Source organism: Scophthalmus maximus, chromosome 6, assembly GCF_022379125.1.
Source record: "Scophthalmus maximus strain ysfricsl-2021 chromosome 6, ASM2237912v1, whole genome shotgun sequence".
Classification (NCBI taxonomy): Eukaryota; Metazoa; Chordata; class Actinopteri; order Pleuronectiformes; family Scophthalmidae; genus Scophthalmus; species Scophthalmus maximus.
In genome coordinates this window covers 14,719,390-14,736,988 of record NC_061520.1, presented here as the reverse complement: position 1 = coordinate 14,736,988, position 17,599 = coordinate 14,719,390, and the positions used below count along the sequence as shown (strand labels likewise).

Below are 17,599 nucleotides of genomic sequence, written 5' to 3'. Positions count from 1 at the left end.
TGCAACCAGAAGTTTGTGGATCTTCCAGTGTGACAATGCCAAAGCCAAACTGTGATAATATCAGATAGCAGGTAACAGGACACTAGAGGCAGAGCGACAATAAGAAGAAGCCGAGTCTAGACACTGACAACATTTTCCTTCTCCCCAGCAACAACCAGAGGTTGATCCAACCAACCACACATTAAACTAATGATCAGAAGAGAACCCCTTTGTTGTTGCTGAAGGAAAACACAGTTTTCACAGGCTGTACAGAGCCCTTCAAGGGTTAGATGGTAACAGAGGTACAGACGTGGATACATTACACACAATTAAGGACAGATTAATCAATTGCGTGTGCACTATAAAACTGTAAAATGAATGGGCATGCAGCATCTAAGGGCCCATGTGCACCGCAACAATTTATTAATCATATGACGTCCAGCCAGCTCTGTAGCTCAGAAACACTTTCACAGGTTTTGGTTTGATGCTAAGATTGCATTTTTTGCATGAGTACGTTCTTTCTACATTAACCCTGTGCAGTGGTCAAGTTTGAACAGGTTTCGTGTGATGGTTCATATCAACCTCTTGTTGTTCTCTCAGCTGACACTGAATACGTCAGAGCTGAGTGATTATTATAATATGTTGCATCATTCAGGTCAAACTTTTTATGTTGTTTTGTTTGCTACTTGCAAATTGTCTTAACATAGCACTGAATTTCTAAAATATGAAATGAAATATGATCAATCAAATCAGATGTATTATTGACCATCTGAGATGATCTGCTTCCATGCAAAAAGCTTTTCTCTGATAAAGGAGGATTACCTAAAAAGGAATTCCCCTTAGAAATGTCTATAATGCCATCTCTAGCATGCGTTGATGTTTTTATCTAATCGGCATGCAGAAGGACCAGCTGCCTGGTATCTTAGGTCTTACCCTCATGCCTTCAAAACGTGACAGGGCCCTGAGGGGTCTCAAGGCCCTCAGTGTCCTGAGTGATTTAATCGGGCCTAGATCGGAGTAGCCCAGCGCATTAGCTATAAGGCTGACTATAGACACCTACACAGATAGAGACAGAAGGAGAGGGAAAGACAGAGGCAAAGGCAAAGGAAGAGAGGACCCACATAGTTAAAGGGGATATAGAGAGAAAGATGGACCCGATATATACTATACTAAGGATGGCTGAATGGTTATATACAGATATACATGTATATAAGTACATATATAGTTTCTATGTGTAAGTATATGTCTTATATAGTAGGAGGTTAAACAGGGATTGTCACAATATGCAAAGGTCAATCACCCAAGTTTTCCCTTTTTGTATTGTGTTTATTTGCTCATGTTGGTGTTTGGTTTAGTTTGGCAAGCCGGTCTAGCATGAAAACCAGCTTAACAGCACAGTGAGCACACCTGGAAAGAAACTTGTGGTTGACACAGTGAAAGGGAAAGAAGATAAAGAGTCAAACAAAGGGTAAAAAATTAGAGGAGAGATGTATTCACAAACACTAAATCAATGTGACACAATAATATACACACAGTACACGGTACAAAACAGTACAGTTTCCAGAGCGCATCTTACGCATAGAGGAGGAGAGAAAACGGCAAAAAGGTTGAGGACAACTTTCAGGGTTAGAAGAGAGAGGATAACCTGTGAAAGTAGGAGTCCCAACACAGCACACAAACCTTACCCTGGACCCTTAAACACCGACCCTTCAGTCCCTCTCGACAGCTGCACAATGTCTCTCTTAACTTAAAGAGAGACACAGTTATAGGCACCTGCTGTGAGAGAGAGGACAGGTCAACATTAGGGTAGAGGTTTGCATGGAACGTCGGGATGAATTATCATTACAACACATGGGCCACTTGAGAATATACTGAGATTTATCGGAGGTTTTCCACTGGAGAATCAGGGGTTTAACAAGCACCGGATCCCACCTCATAACCTGGAGAACTTCGCTCCTCTGTCACAAGTTAGATTTAAAAATTAGGCAGTGTACAACAAATTTACACCCTGGTCAATATCATTTAAATGTTAAGTCATTTTGACTCCAGTCCATTTAATGTAGTTTTATTTTTTTTTTCACCAATTAATTTGAGACGTTTGACTAATTAAACTTAAACGAAAGGTCCATATTTAAGAACCACCTGCAACAAAATCAGAACACCTTTCAATCAATTTTTTTCTCTTCATATTTTGTATTTATGTGGGGGTTATTTTGTGACAGATCTCGGTCTTCCTGGACATGGGTGCTATCAGTCTTTCACAAATCTGTGGACAAATGTTCTGCACATTCTTCACAGATGATTAAGTCGGGTCATAGTTTTCACCTTTCCCTTCTTTAAAAATCCTGTGTAATCTTGAGTGTTTGGGATCAATGTCATGTTGGAAATTTCCTGCCAAGTTTCTCAACACTGGGAGACATTTTATTCAGTATGTGGGTATATACAAACTCATCTATAAATGTCATCTCCCCTACACATTTTTCACTTATGCAGCCCTGTATTCGCACACTCCCGCTTCTATGTTTCACTGTCAGCACTGTGCCTTCTGTTATTGGTAGTGAGGCTCTTTCTATACCTCCTAACCACTGCTGCAGGGTTGTTTCAGCTAATGTACAGTAGCCTACAGATGCACTTCTTTCCTCTCCCATCTTTATGAAATCTCAGGCAATTCCTTCAAACATGGCACCATGTTGCATTAGACACACAGGCAAAAACAAAACTGATGCTGTGGTGTACACAGGTTATTTTATAACCTTGTTCATGTTATTAGCCTGAACAGGTGTTATTGCTTTTCCTGCCATGGTAACAAGGTTAAGTGACTTTTGTTGCAGTGGTCACAGGTGTACTCACGTTGTTGCATTGAGGTTGTACTATGGGGCCCATTTCAACTGTCCACCCTGATAAGCTTTATATATATATAAATATATAAAGAGGATCATATACTCCAAACTTCATCTTAAAAGTAATACTTAATTTTAGATCATCAATATTTTTGATAATTTAACATTTTAGTGATATTGCACAGGGGTACACTCAGTTTTGTTGGTATAATGTTCAGTGAATGGGAAAATAAACAGAGGCCTAAAACAATATAATGCATTCCAATACAACAAAGAATACATATATCAAGGAAAAGAATTGGGTCACACCTCTACAAATTAATCAGTTGGGCTGTTGTATGAGTGGACAACTTCAGTACCAGACAGGCTATGGATTCAATATGGAAACTGTCAATAATCTGGTTCATTTTGCGATGACAGGAAAAAAACTCAATAATTTTCCAGGTGGAATCATTAAAGTAGATCTATCTACCTATCTATCTATCTATCTATCTAAACTAATAAGTAATAATTAGTAGCAATGTCTGACACTTTGACACTTTGCCGGTCAAACACCTTAAACCCTCCATGAAAGTTGGCATTTATTGTCCACAGTCCCCAGAGAATAAACCCTAATGTTTTTGTGTGTTGACCTTTTGTGTAGCTCCTCATGTAAAAAAACAAAAAAACAAAAAAAAAACTTGGCTATGAATGGTAACTGGAAAACAATTGTCTATAAAGGTTTATCCTGAATATTCATGGTCCCCTGAAAATGAATTCAGATGTTTTTTTTAAATGGCTGGACTATTCCTCTCGCACTTGTTCTCAATAGTTACAAGACGATCATGTGGGCGCGGTCAAATTTAAATGTAATCCAATGACTTAAAAAATTAACGACATGACCGCTCCCCCAAAATGGAGCCAGAACATCATGATTGCCCCCTGGTGGCTGGCTGCAGGACTGGTCATTCCGGCAGTAGTGGTAAAGGAGGTAAAGTAGATAATGGATGGATGGATAGTTGCTAAAACATATTTGTTCACTGGATGGAAATGAAACAAAAAACATGTCTACACAGCGTCTGAGCTCGATTGAGTCCCAGTGAGCTCTGTTGAACTTTAACACGCTTGTGGTCCTGAGCAGTTAGCAGAAATCCATCACACAATTAGGCATTTGACTACTCCCAAATACCGCCATTAGTGGGTATTGGGACCAGCCCAAGGATAAGTTTAAAACACAACAGAAACACCACATACATTAATGCATCCTTATCATGTAACTTCGTGTGAATCTGTCACATGGTAGGAATATTAATATTGAACAAAATATTGGAAATCAGCTTTTCCTCAGTAGACCATTTACTCTGGAGTCAGGATAAAATGACAAGCATTATACAAAATTCAAAGACCATTTTTATGATAAAAAGATATTGTCAGAGTTAAAGGTATTTATCATGTAACATGGGTGTTTGTAAGGAACTGGAGATATGCAGGTTAAACTGAATAAAGTGGCAAGCAGAATGTATTGGTCATAGCAATCAAGATATCATCGTATAGATCAAATCTGGTACTAGATAATATTTGTATGTTTCCTTCTGTCATCCTTTGATTTACTTTGCATGTATTTACAAAATACAAAATAAAATTGATTTCTCAATCTTTCTTAATGTTTAAGTTGACCAATGAGAGTAAACTCACAAATCCATTAATTCTTGAATGTTGCAGTCTCAAAATGTCATCATGAGAAGTTGAACCAAATGAATTACAATATTATTACACTGTTAGTAAGATTAAAAAAAAATAAGTAAATGTACTTACATCCACAATGAAGAAGTCTAACCAGCACCAGGCATTAGTGAAGTACTTGACGAAGCCATAGGCCACCCATTTGAGCAACATCTCCAGAATGAAGATATAGGTGAACACCCGGTCAGCATACTCCAGAATGATCTTGACCGTCTTCCTCTGCTCAATGTACACATCCTCAAAGGCCTAAAGAGCAGCAGAGAAGCATCAAACAGACAATGGCACCACTAATATTTGCTGAATTAACCACTGATGTATTACATATATTGATCTTGCAAATGAGTAGGGGTAAGTCTGTGAGGTAAACCACACCTTACAGTTTCATTTCTATGATAAAGCTAATGAAATAGCATGAAATCTTTACACAAATGTCATTATCCTCTATGAAAGAATGTCACACTAACTGCTTTTTGTTATATTTATTGTTTTATTTTCCTGATAATGAGCTTTGTTTTATAGTAAAGGAAAACTGGTTGATAAAGGCAATTTTTCACCAAGTCAATTTAGACACACTTCTTTACCCTATTGTCTTAAGCACATAAGTGTTTTGATTTGGCCACAGGCCTTCCCCCTCCAGAAAGCTGCAAACCTAAGCTGGATTCTGCCAGTTGAAAGGTTGGTGCATTACAGCACTTTGCTGTCCATTAGCAACAATCATATCAAGAGCAGCTGCAGAAGAAAAGCAGGAGGTGATCTTGCTTGCTCACTTCCTTATAAGGTAATGAGATGCACTTTGTCCAAATAAATGTGCCACTGTTGTTTTAATTAATCTGTTCATTTTCTTCTCAGGTGTTGTTCACATGTTGTCTCTTACATGTATTATAATGGTGCACATCACTGTGTAAATTTGTTTTGGCACGTGCTTCATTATAACAATTAGAAGTTCTTGAAGAGGCCTGTTGTTTATGAATGTAAACATAAGTGGGAACATCCACGCTTGAGTGTGTGCATGCGAACTCTTACCAGGGCACCGCTGCTGAGCAGGATCATGAAGATGATGAGGGTTTCAAACCAGTTGTGTTCTACGATCAGGTAGCAGGTCTTCCTCAGGAACCACCAGTGTTTCCCCCAGCCATGAGTGATGGGAACATCACAGCACTTGTATTTGGCCACACACTCTGTATGACAAATATAAATAAGACCACTGATGAATACCGACATGGACATATGTATCACATTGGCATTAATATAGTACAGTTTGTACATTAATGATTATTGTCTAGCGTAAAGCCAGATGATAAACACCACCTACCATCTGTCCAGCAGGCTTCTGGGTCAAGGTACTCCTCCACTACCTCCACGACCGCCACCTCCTCCACATCAGGCTTGATGTCTATTGTGCTGCCCTCAGACGAACTGGTGTCATCCAGCTGGGACAAACAAGGGGAGCAAAGAGAACAGTTCAACTACTGAAATTCCTGTTAACATAGAGGCTCAGCAATGAGATGCTGATAGCAATTAATGCCCCTACGGGTTTATATGCATGACATAATTTATTGCTACAGGTATGTTTTAGCCATGTAGTGGAGCTGAATCTCCCTCTGCCACTGCCTTTTCTGCAGAGCTCATAATAGATTAAAAAATTAAGTAATTAAACTTTACCAGTGGTTTGATTGCACTGGTAATGACAATCATTGTTATACATGCATAATTATAGATTCTTCAGTAATAAGGAATTTATTAATTTGTTATGAAAGAATTAAACAAATGCTTTACGCTTGTATATGCGCATTCAAACAAAAAAAGTCAGTTCAATACATAAAAAGAAAATGTGCCATGATGAAAAATAGGAGTAGTGTGGACTCCTACATTTTTAATAACACCTTAGACTAAGAATCGCTATGAAAATGACTTTCAGAGTTTTGAGGAATAGTAAAGAGGACTGTGCAATTTGTCATCTTATGACATTAAAACCATAGCTTGGTGAAGTTCAACTGTACCAATAAATCATGTCTCAAAAATAGGTCAAGGTGATGCAGGGTCAACTAGTGAAACACCAGCAAAACAGTTTCCTTATTGTAACTAAGTAAACTCATTTCATACACAGACTCAGCCAATTAAATTCACTAGAGAATGATACTGCACTTTGCAATCTTAATTCGTCAGCAAAGGGCCGCGTTCACTCTCCTCCTCTCCCCCTCTTTTCTCTTTCTCTCCACCAAACAGCAAGATGGATCCCTGCTTTCCTGATTGGCTGAAAGCAGCTCTGTCTGTGTCTGCTCCCTGCAGTGTATCCCGTGGCAGGCTATGGTGCAGGGAAAAATGTTGTGTGCAGTTGGTTGAGGGAGCCCAGTGGAGTATGAACCTGGTTCATGTACAGTGGTTAAGCTGCTGCATTATTTCCTCTCTTCCTACAGCAAACCAGGTCAAGGTGACCCACACAGCAGACTTTTCTACAAGCTTCTCTGTCTGGCTTACCTTTCTCCCAAATTCATACTGTACAGTAGATGGCATGTTTCTCTCATTGGGACAGTCTTTTGTTTCTGTCTGTCTGCAGGGTCAGCACTCAGTGTTACAGCTGTCCTGTCTGAGTGGATGTTCTGAAATGTCATGTAAACTAAATGTTTTCAGTGTGGCAGCACGGAGCAACTCAGCTCAGTGGATCAAGGGACGCCACAATGCCACAGACAAACACACACATTTACAACCATGCACTTTGACATTACATCCCCTCATACTAACTGCACATGACATGTCCCTGTTTTGGTAAACACCATTGCTACCACTTCGGTGAACTATATATATACATGTAAAGTCATACTATATCATAGTTTGCCGTAGGATTAACTTAAAGGGGCAGTAGGTGATTCCTTAAACAGTACAGATTTAGTCAAAATCTGCGAATATTTGCTCACGGTCTGCTAGCTGTCGGTTCTGTGTGTGCGCCAGAAAAAACATCGGTGTTTTCAACGCAGCTCTGTCTCTGTAAATTGAAAACGAAAAAACGGTACAGACCGCACCACACAACACTGCAAGAGCAGTTTGTAAACATCGCTTGTCGGCAAATTAAGAGACATGCTAGCGGGTGCTGCTGCAACTCTGCGGTTTTGGCCTAGGGGTTTACGCATCTGTCTCCCATACCTGAGGTCGCAGGTTCGCGCCCGGTCTGAGCAGTAAAATCATAACAACAAAGAGAGAAACAAGCATTCTCCAAAATCGCTAACTGCCCCTTTAAATACTATCTCTGAATTGTCCCAGATCTCCAATAAAAGCACCAGTACAATCTAACACACTCTATCTTCCATTCACAAACTTAGCAGTCCGTCCTACTCACATCTTTGCTGTTCTCCACATCCGATTCACTGCTGAAGTCTTCTGTATTCAGATTTTCAAAGTCCGACTCTCCAACAGCGATGGGAACGCAGACTGTGAGGTTGGGGTTGTGGATGAAGGACATGTAGTCCTCATCGATCATATACTTCCCCACACTGCTCCCAATGCCGCTGGTGGTGCCATTGCCATTTTTAGCATAGTCCAGTTCACGGTTGATGTCCACTGTGTGGTTTGCAATGCAGTTGAGCTTCTTTTCGTACATTTCATCCAGAGGCTTCTGTTCATCCTCTACAGGCTTTTTGTCACATAGTATGAAAAAAAAAAGGCTATTAGAAAACAAGAAGGCCATCGTAGATCAACAGTGTGTGAAGATGATACAAGCATTTGACAAGTTACAGTTCATGTTATTTAATAACCCAACCAACAACAAGTACCTTCTTGAGCACTGTAGCCACAAAGACCCGAAAGTTGACCTTGAACCAGGCAATCCCTATCTTAATGCGGGCAACCGCAAGCTGGAGGTTGTTGGGTTCCCCATCATCATCTGTGGCAGCAAGGTTGTCTGCGCTAAATGAGCTCAGCAGCAAGGCCAGGAACAGGTTCAGCACCTCAGAAAAAAAACATCACAAAAGATTTAACACCCATACACTCACAGTAAACAGATGGGAAACTATCATTCATCTACACTGTGTGTGTGTGTGTGTGTGTGTGTGTGTGTGTGTGTGTGTGTGTGTGTGTGTGTGTGTGTGTGTGTGTGTGATCTTTGTCTTTTCTTACCACAAGGTTTCCGATGACCATGACCATCATGAAGACAGTGAGACACATGGTCTGTCCCGCCACCTCCATACAGTCCCACATGGTCTCAATCCACTCCCCACACAGCACTCTGAACACAATCAGGAAGGAGTGGAAGAAGTCATGCATGTGCCAGCGAGGCAGCTTACAGCTCACCGCGATCTTACACACACAGTCCTTGTAGTTTTTGCCAAACAGCTGCATTCCCACCACAGCGAAGATGAAGACGATGATGGCCAGCACCAGGGTCAGATTTCCCAGAGCTCCCACTGAGTTACCAATGATCTTGATCAGCATGTTGAGGGTGGGCCACGATTTGGCCAATTTGAACACTCTTAACTACGAGAGAAACAGGAAACATGAATATTCCACAGTTATTCCTATTAGGACAGGGATTCAAATGGTGTGGCAATGATTGGACTCAAATGTTTGGATTTCATTTAAACATCATGTGAAGCAAATGCTCTGCCAACATGTCATTGACATTTGGTTAGTCACAGGCAGAGACATTCAAATTATTTACAGTTAAAGCAAATGAACAACACAATCGTATAGTAGTTCAATAGGAAAAAATATTATAAAAAATTATTATTATTAATGAAAATGATTTCTAGAGCACTTAAAATATAACAAAATATCAAAAAGGAAATAATAAAAACAACATCAGTTAAAACCAGTGAAAAATCTGACTTTCCAATTAATATATATATTTATAGGCAATAATTAAAAACAGGTGCTGACAAGTCTAATCTCCTACGGCAAAGAATTCCACAGCCATGGGCCCTGGTGCCAAAAGCCCAGTCACCCTTAGTTACCAGCCTTGTCTTATGAACTACTAGCAAGAGTTGGTTAGAAGATCTTAGGTCATGACTAGAAGCATAGGGTTAGCAGCTCCATAAAGCATCAGCTTTACAGTTCAAAGATGAATATTGTTTTTCAAATCAGTCTTTTGAACAGGAGTCGTTCATCAATAATATGACTTATACTTGATGGTCACTTACCAGTCGGAAAGACCTGAGCACTGACAGACCCTCCACATCTGCCAGTCCCAGCTCAACTAAACTCAGAGTCACGATGAAGCCATCAAAGCAGTTCCAGCCTTCCTGAAAGTAGTAGTAGGGATCCATGGCAACCAGCTTGGCGAACATCTCACCAGCAAAGATAGCTGTGAAAACCTATGGAGCCACACAGAATATCCTGATTATTTTCTTATTTAATTTTATTGTTTTTAAATTGGATGCACTTAAAATTTACTCCAAAAATGTGGGATTGAATTTACAATTCTCCCACAAAAAATGTAAATCAATTTAATCCATTGTGAAAATCGATAGTGTGGGATGATGTACACAGAAAGTGATGAATATAAATTGTAGAACAATGGGATTTTAGTGGGCTTTGTGCTTACTTTATTGGTTGGACATTTTAGTTGATCTACGAGGCCAGCGTGACATTACCATTGAATGAAAACTTTCAGTAGCAGTAAAAAATCATTTCAGTTTTATTTTCGTAGATTAAACTACTTAAAATATCCGACTTACAAGTTTTCAATCTTTAAAGATTACTGTAAAGATTACCAATAATGGCATATGGCATGAAGGGCAAATTTAAAATTCTTTTATTATTCTAGAATAATCAAGAATGATTGCTTACAAAGCATTCTGTTTGATGTAGTAATGATTAAAGATTAGATTGAAAGCTCCTCTGACAGGGCAAGGTCACAGAGCAGTGGCACTCTGTTCTGGCAGGACTTGTGTGGAGCTGTAGTATTCTGAGCCTTTCCCATATTGTCCACCCAACAGCTAATCAAGTGCCCAATCGGCACTGCAGAGAACATCCAATGATTCATACTGCACCATCCATCACACCACAGCGATTCCTTTGACTTCAGTTCCTGTTTCAGTCCTGACTGCGTGCCAATCCCAGTGATCTCATTTCCTGTCTTAGTACTGACACTGTGCCAATACTGCTGCACTCAGACAGCTGTGCTACACTGATATGTGACAGCGAGGGCGGAGCTCAATGTCTGCTGTACACCTCTTTAATATGTGCTCTGCCAAACCAGTCCTGGACATGTCAGTGACAAGCCTTATTAGTAATAGTGCTATGTTGTGTGTGTCTTTGTACATGTAACGGAGAGAGAGAGAGAGAGAATCGGAAAGGGTTCAGTAGAGTTGAGGTAAGCGGGATGAAACGGAAGCAGGAGAGAGACTTGAGTGGGGGTGAGAGTTTGGGGAGCAGGCTGGCTGGCTGCATTAAAATGGAACTAAATCTTTAATGAGACCCCATCAGAGTCCTTTGTATACTCTGCGTGTGTATTCTTAAGTGCACATACCAAATGATGCTTTGATGTATTGGTTTGAGGTTATGTAGGTGGGGCAAACTGAACCTGCAATGCTTCTGTAACTCCTGAGAGAGATGCTGAGTTTCAAGGCATAGAAATGTTCGAATAACAAATGGCAGTGGTGCAGTAAAGGACAATAGAAAAGCTTTGCTTTCTCACCTGGTTGCCAACTGACAGAACCCCCTCAAACTGTTCCGTCATGGGGTAGTGCTCCATGGCCATGAAGAGAGTATTAAGGACGATACAGATGGTGATTGCCAGGTCAACAAATGGGTCCATGACGATCAAGTAGACTATGTGCTTGATCTTCAGCCACTGGGGAAAGCACTCCCAGATGAGGAAGGTGTTGGCAAACTTGTACCAACAGGGAGGACACTTCCTCTGAGACTCTTCCAACTCTGCAGGAGGAGATGAAGACAAAATAAAAACCAAAATGCCAGGGCGAGAAAAACAAAACCAATCAGAGTGAGTCTCGAAAGTCACAAAATCAATATATTTTTTCAGTTGTTTGGTTTCCTCGCGAGTAACGGGCACCATCTTGTCTGCATAAAGAAGATGTCAATATGTACTGTAACAAGTGCTGCATTTTCTAGACCTCATCTTGACTGAACCGTGATAATAATCCGGTGAAAACTAGATGCAACTTGTATAAATTGAGGAAAAATCTACCAAAGAGATCCACACATCAGCTCATAGTTTGTTGACATCCAACAGTTGATACTGGCCCATTGAAAGTTTTTATCTGAATACCGCAGATCATGTTTCTGTACAGGGTCTAAACTTTAATAGCATTTGGATTTAACCATTTTTAGGATGAAAAACTTAAACATGTGTGCTGTAACTACCGTCAATCAGTGTGTTGGTGACTACGCTCATCTGACTGTTGGCCCGGTCCTTTCCTTTGAAGGAGGAGTTGAGCTGATCCACAGACACCATAAGAGAGCCAGAGTGCTTCTTCTTAATCTCCACGTCTGTAGTCTGCACTCGGAGAAAGACATAATGTCAGTCAGAGATAGTACTCACATGAATGCCTACTGAACGAACACATCAAAACTTACATTGATAAGCTTTTGAAATGATAAATGATGCTCTAGGTTTGCTCAGAAGATTCAAAATCACAGCTTGTGATATCATATTATGTTATTTTACAATTTGCAATTCCACCTGGTGTGTTCCATTCAATAATTTCCTGCAACATATCATACAACAGATTTAAAATGAATACTGCAAATTCTCAAAGTGTGGCTTAATTTACCAAAACTCAGGTCTTCCCTAAAAACCCTTATTTGAGATAATACTATTTCAAATTTCAAAAGATTTTTATAGATGTAATTATATTAATATGATTAATATTCTGGCTTTTATTTGAAAATTTATGTTGCACTTTTCAAACCTACGACTGTTAAATGTACATTATTACTACAACCCATGATAAAGCAACACTAAATGACATGCAATGGCATGCATGTCATGAACATAGGGAACTTAACATTTGCTGCTACAACATGCTACATGTTGAGAGGTAAAAAGGTAAAAGCAGGTAGATTGGTTTTGAGAATAAAAGAGGGGTCCACCATGCTAGCTGGAATCAGGAAAATTATCATTATAGCAAAAATAAATTCTGATTTGTTGCACCATCCAATGGCTCAGGAGCAGAGGAAAAATTAGGACAAGAAGGAAAGAGAGGGAGACAGAAAGAGAGTGAAAGGAAAAAAATGACAAAAAGATATAGAGGGGTAGAAAACAGTAGGAGGATGGATAGTCAAAAAGAATTGAAAGTCACACTAAGTAGACAGAATTTTATCCTGCGAAATGTTTCGATGGTGTAGTTTTTTAGGAATAATAACAACAGCATAGACGTTTGTTTAGTAGCAGAATTGTTAGGGTGGGTTGATATCATATTGTTTTATTATTAGATATGAATCAATGAAAAGATAATCATGATGCTGGTGAGGCAGTGAGATTGTGGATAGTGTTTCAGCTGGTTAGTGCCTTCTGGGGCTGTTATAAAAGGAGCAACAGACAAGGAATTAGATTCAGGTTGGAAGTGTAAATGACAAATATAAAATGATAAGAAAGAATATTCTAGATATTCAGGGTAGGAAAGGGGAGCTCCTGAGTTAAAGGACAAGAGTCAAGGGAAGGAGGTAGTGAAGGAGAAGCTGCAGAGACCAGGGCCACCACCATCATGCCTAAACTTTATTGGTGTCCCATGGACGTCCTTACACTGTCATCAGTGGCTGCCTTATCTATTTTCACCTCAGGCAGAAGCCGTCTGCCAGGCCCAGGGCCGATGAGAGACACCACGCCATTGCAGTCCACTGTGCTGTTCCTCTTCCCTCCAGAGTGGGGTGCCAGCGGGTGGATGCGTGATGAGCCTTGGCTGTAGCCACTGTAGCTGTTGCGGCGGTAAGGGATAAACAGGGAGCCCCGGCGGTCTTCGCTCTCCTCTACTGTACTATGCTCGTCGTCTGCAAACTCGTTCTCTGAACCCATGTCCTTGGAACGGCCTTTGAAGCTGAAGATGCTGCTGCGGCTGTTGTGGCGCGACATGAAGGGTGAGCCCGGGATGCTCAGTAGTGACTGGCATGGGAGACACAAGGTATACAGACAGAGAGTTGAGGGTTTATTACAAACAGGAGGAGGTAGCTAGGAAACAGTCCAACATCAAACAGACGACAGAAATGCTAAAGTGATTTTTTTGATCTGGAACTAACAAAGTCAGTTGTGTTGTGCTTTCATCCAAGTTGTAGTGAGTTAAGTTTTGTGATAAAGCTTTTCCTATTTGGTTATACCAAAAACTAACATTATTACATTGAAAGCAGTCTTCGCAGTTAAGCAAAAATAATTTATAAATACATAGAATGATGAAGGTGGGACTGGTCATATACCAAACCCAGTAATTTATTAAATTTTCTGAGTGCCATTGTTCCATAGTCTGAAGCCAACAGGGAAAACAGCTTGTTTGAAGTCATTGAGAGCAGAATTCTAGTGGCTGGTCAGTGAGGGCATCCATGCAAGGCAGCTGGACAAGACAGCTTGAAAATGAACTTCTCCTCTGGATTTGTTACATCCCTCTGGTACAAGATTAAGGTCACAAAGTCAGGGCTTTTATGGAGGACCTGACAACGACCACAGATCCCATACCAGGCTGAAGACTGGTTCTACAGGGACCAAATTAGCTGATTAGGTAGACGCAGATGAAAAGACATAGAATCTTGAAGATCACTGCCCAACCCATAAATGTAGACATAGACTGGAGTTAAAAGGCCTGCCCCTTCATAACACCATCAATTCCATCAGAGCCTGGGAAAAAGCCAACATCAGTATAAAAAAAGAAAAGAGAAAAAAAATCCACTGGAATCCTGGTCTTTGCAAAGTACTGGCAGCTGTAAATTGACCTCTGGAGGTAGGTTGAGGTCACCGAGCACAATGCAACCAGCACTCTGACAGAAGCTGCCAAACAAATTATCTTGCTGAAGCTGGAAGTCCTTCTGGTAATATCGTTTGGAATCTTTAATAGAAAATTTGAGTATGATATGATGGACTGCAGGCAAAGGGGTTGGAGAACCTTGAAGTTGAATTCAGAGGCTTTGAAGCCTAATCTCTAAATACCACAACACCTTAATCATGGAAAAAGAAAGGCGAATGAGAGCCACTAGTGAGGGCCTCAAGATGGCTGTGGCTCAAGAGAGAAGGGCAAGGGGAGGATGTAGCCGATCTGAACACAAGCTAATCTACCAAAGATTGGTTACCTGGATAGGGTCTATGTTGTCTGAAGACAGGAAACACCATATTCTTCCAGGAACATCACTATTAGTATGAAAGAGTGGGTGTTTTGCATAAACACATGCTAAGTCAAACTTAGTGCATTTACTGTATAGTTTTCTTGGTAATTTTACCTGGTTCATGATGGATGTCTTCCTCCCCAGCCGGCTTCCAGGGAAACGAATGGTGCTTTTCTTGCTGCCATCGTCTGACACAACCTTTTCGCTGTCTCCCTTCTCTTTCTCTTGCTCTTTCTGACGCCATTTCTTTTTGCGATTGCGACGTTCCTTGGCACTCTTGGAGCTCAGCTTGGAAACCTCAGAGGAGCTGCGGGACAACTGGCCCCCTCCTTCATCCTCTAACGCAGCCTCAGACACAGTGCCTGCAGATGTTGCCATGGCAGCAGCCTGAGAAAAAAAGGGCATGTGATAACAATAAACTCTAAAAATTGGGTTTATGTGTATACGTTTGAGAGAACAAGACCAACCTGTGTTTCCTCCTGCTGCCTCTTCAGCTGCTCCAGCATGGCCTTGAATTCGGCCTCTTTCTGCTCCGCCTCCTCAATGGTGGCCTGGTTCTGCTCCTCATAAGCCATAGCCACCACAGCCAAGATGAGATTCACCAGGTAGAAGGAGCCGACGAAGATGACAAGCACGAAGAAGATCATGTAGGTCTTCCCTGCCGCTCGCAGAGTCTGACAGAAAACACAGAGACAAATCAATGAGAATGAATCATAGATTTAGAGTGACTTAACAGGGAAGATTTAGTTTTAAACAGACACAATGTCCTATTGATAAAATGCATACCAGTAAAACACTTTCTTATTTATGCAGAGAGGCTGTGCATCGTTTTTCAGCATTGCCGGTCCCTGTATATCTACTGCATTGTTTACTCCAGAAAAAAAATGCCAAGGTTCCCAGTTTTAACAAACTCACGTACAGCCACACAGAGTAAGAGAAAGAGAAAGAGGGGCCAAATGAAGTGAATTTATTATAACTGTGTTGGTGCAGCTGTGTAGGAGTAAAGAAATGCTTTTGGTACGAGAGGACTAAAGAAGGCAGAGGTATCATAATGTTTCAGTGTTCTCTTAGAAATAAATTTGGCTGCTCTAAAGGTCATTCAAAAATAATTAGTTGATTCAACACAAATGCACAATGCCACATTTTTAAGAATTATTTTGAAAATTCTTAAATAAAAGATGCAAAACTCAAGTCACACACTTCAGGCTACAGTATTTCTGATCAGCTGTCCTTGATTTGCTTTTATTCAGAGGGCAAATAAACTGAGGGGGGAGCTGCTGGCCGGCACTTTTGCTGATTCATTCAGGTATTATAGTGACGGTGTATACATTTTTTATGATGAAGTGATGACAAAATCATTAGTGCTGCTTAGGGAGTCTTTTACATTTCTGTTTAGCTGCAGAGGACTAGAGAGGCTCTAATGAAATTCTCTTAAACAGGTATAAGAAAGAAAGTCCTGCTCTTTGCTTCCTCCGGGCAATTATGTGTCAATTTGAGACAGCGGAGAAGAGACAGAGGAATTCGGGGGAAAAAACACTGCTTTACCAGCATGTAAAGATTTTCCCAGAAGTCTTGGGTCATGAGGCGGAAGAGGGTGAGGAAAGCCCATCCAAAGCTGTCAAAGCTGGTGTAACCGTAGTTGGGGTTCCTTCCAGCTTTCATACACATAAATCCCTCTGGACATCGTCTAAAAGGAAACACAGCGATGTAAGAACAGTAACTTAATAAATGACTGAAATGTGCTGGATTAACACAGTAATAATTTACAGATATATGCATCAGTGAATGAAAAATGATCTTGAAAGATGTCTTGATAAGTGTGTAGATGTTTGCTTGTGCCACATGTACAGTATTATGAGTAAGATATTGATAATACTTCCCTTAATATTAGAGCCTGACCGATATATTAGTTCGCAGATAATATCATGCATTTATGTTTGCATTTTAAGTAGAATAAATGTATGTTTTTGTAATTTATGTTTTTTCTCCATTAAACCTATATATATGTGGTTGTATTTGTGTTTTCTTTTATTTGTAGTTATTTAAGATAAAATTTATGGTTCAACTTAAATAACAAGCCTCAATTACATTTTAGGAATCATTGACAGATAGAATATATATATATGCCGATGTAACACTATCGGAAATCTGGTACTTCCTAATATTGATATCAGATACCAAAAATCCATATCGGTCGGGCTCTGCTTCATGACCTTTTCAAAAGCAAGAAAAAATAACTCATGAATTATGCCTACTTAGACTGTATTTGTACGTGAGTACAAAATAATCTCAATACAGTACAAAATATACCCATACAGTTTACTTTGTTAATTGCTAAAATGTTTTGTGCCTGAATATTGGCACAATAATGACTAAAATAGCATTTTAATATGTGTAGAACCAATTTCTTGGTTAAATGCTAATTAAGGCTGTTTGCCTTTTTGTTAAGTATGATTGGGCCTGAAGAGCCACCAGGCCTATATTAGAAACTTGAGGGGGGCATAAGTGGTACAATGTACAGGATCATTAACCTTTGAGATGCAGGAGGAGCCAGGCCTAGAGTCATCCCCATGGCCGGAACCTCCACACACCACAAGATCCATGCCAAGGCAGATCTGAACATCAATGAGTCAAGCGGCTGACACGTGACAGAAAGAGTAGCTCCAGTTTGATGAAAATCTGGATGGGATCTTTGAGCCACAGCCAAGGGTGATGTAGACAAGAAGCACCAGGTAATGTCAACCATCAGTGACAGAATCACTGCTGAGGTGTTATGAAGCAGTGGGTGACTAGAAACTCTG

General features: G+C 40.3%; 1 protein-coding gene and 1 long non-coding RNA gene across 4 annotated transcripts in view; one reads left to right on the top strand and one right to left on the bottom strand.

Moving 5' to 3' along the window:
- The window catches only part of scn8ab (sodium channel, voltage gated, type VIII, alpha subunit b), a 49,215-nt gene that overhangs the window by 10,217 nt on the left and 21,399 nt on the right, over positions 1-17,599 (bottom strand). For all 3 annotated transcript variants that reach the window (XM_047332570.1, XM_035630895.2, XM_035630901.2), the window contains 14 exons: positions 16,344-16,485; positions 15,266-15,472; positions 14,913-15,185; positions 13,237-13,593; positions 11,856-11,988; positions 11,170-11,408; positions 9,671-9,844; positions 8,652-9,008; positions 8,309-8,482; positions 7,876-8,169; positions 5,854-5,971; positions 5,565-5,719; positions 4,614-4,787; positions 913-1,035 (listed from right to left, as the gene is read on the bottom strand). In XM_047332570.1, the coding sequence (XP_047188526.1) occupies positions 913-1,035; positions 4,614-4,787; positions 5,565-5,719; positions 5,854-5,971; positions 7,876-8,169; positions 8,309-8,482; positions 8,652-9,008; positions 9,671-9,844; positions 11,170-11,408; positions 11,856-11,988; positions 13,237-13,593; positions 14,913-15,185; positions 15,266-15,472; positions 16,344-16,485 (2,920 nt within the window). The remainder of the gene's footprint in view (positions 1-912; positions 1,036-4,613; positions 4,788-5,564; positions 5,720-5,853; positions 5,972-7,875; positions 8,170-8,308; positions 8,483-8,651; positions 9,009-9,670; positions 9,845-11,169; positions 11,409-11,855; positions 11,989-13,236; positions 13,594-14,912; positions 15,186-15,265; positions 15,473-16,343; positions 16,486-17,599) is intronic.
- Positions 10,735-16,375, top strand: LOC118309147. Its single transcript, XR_004793427.1, has 5 exons — positions 10,735-10,845; positions 13,275-13,419; positions 15,293-15,445; positions 16,049-16,104; positions 16,238-16,375. It is a non-coding gene; the product is annotated as an uncharacterized LOC118309147 (long non-coding RNA).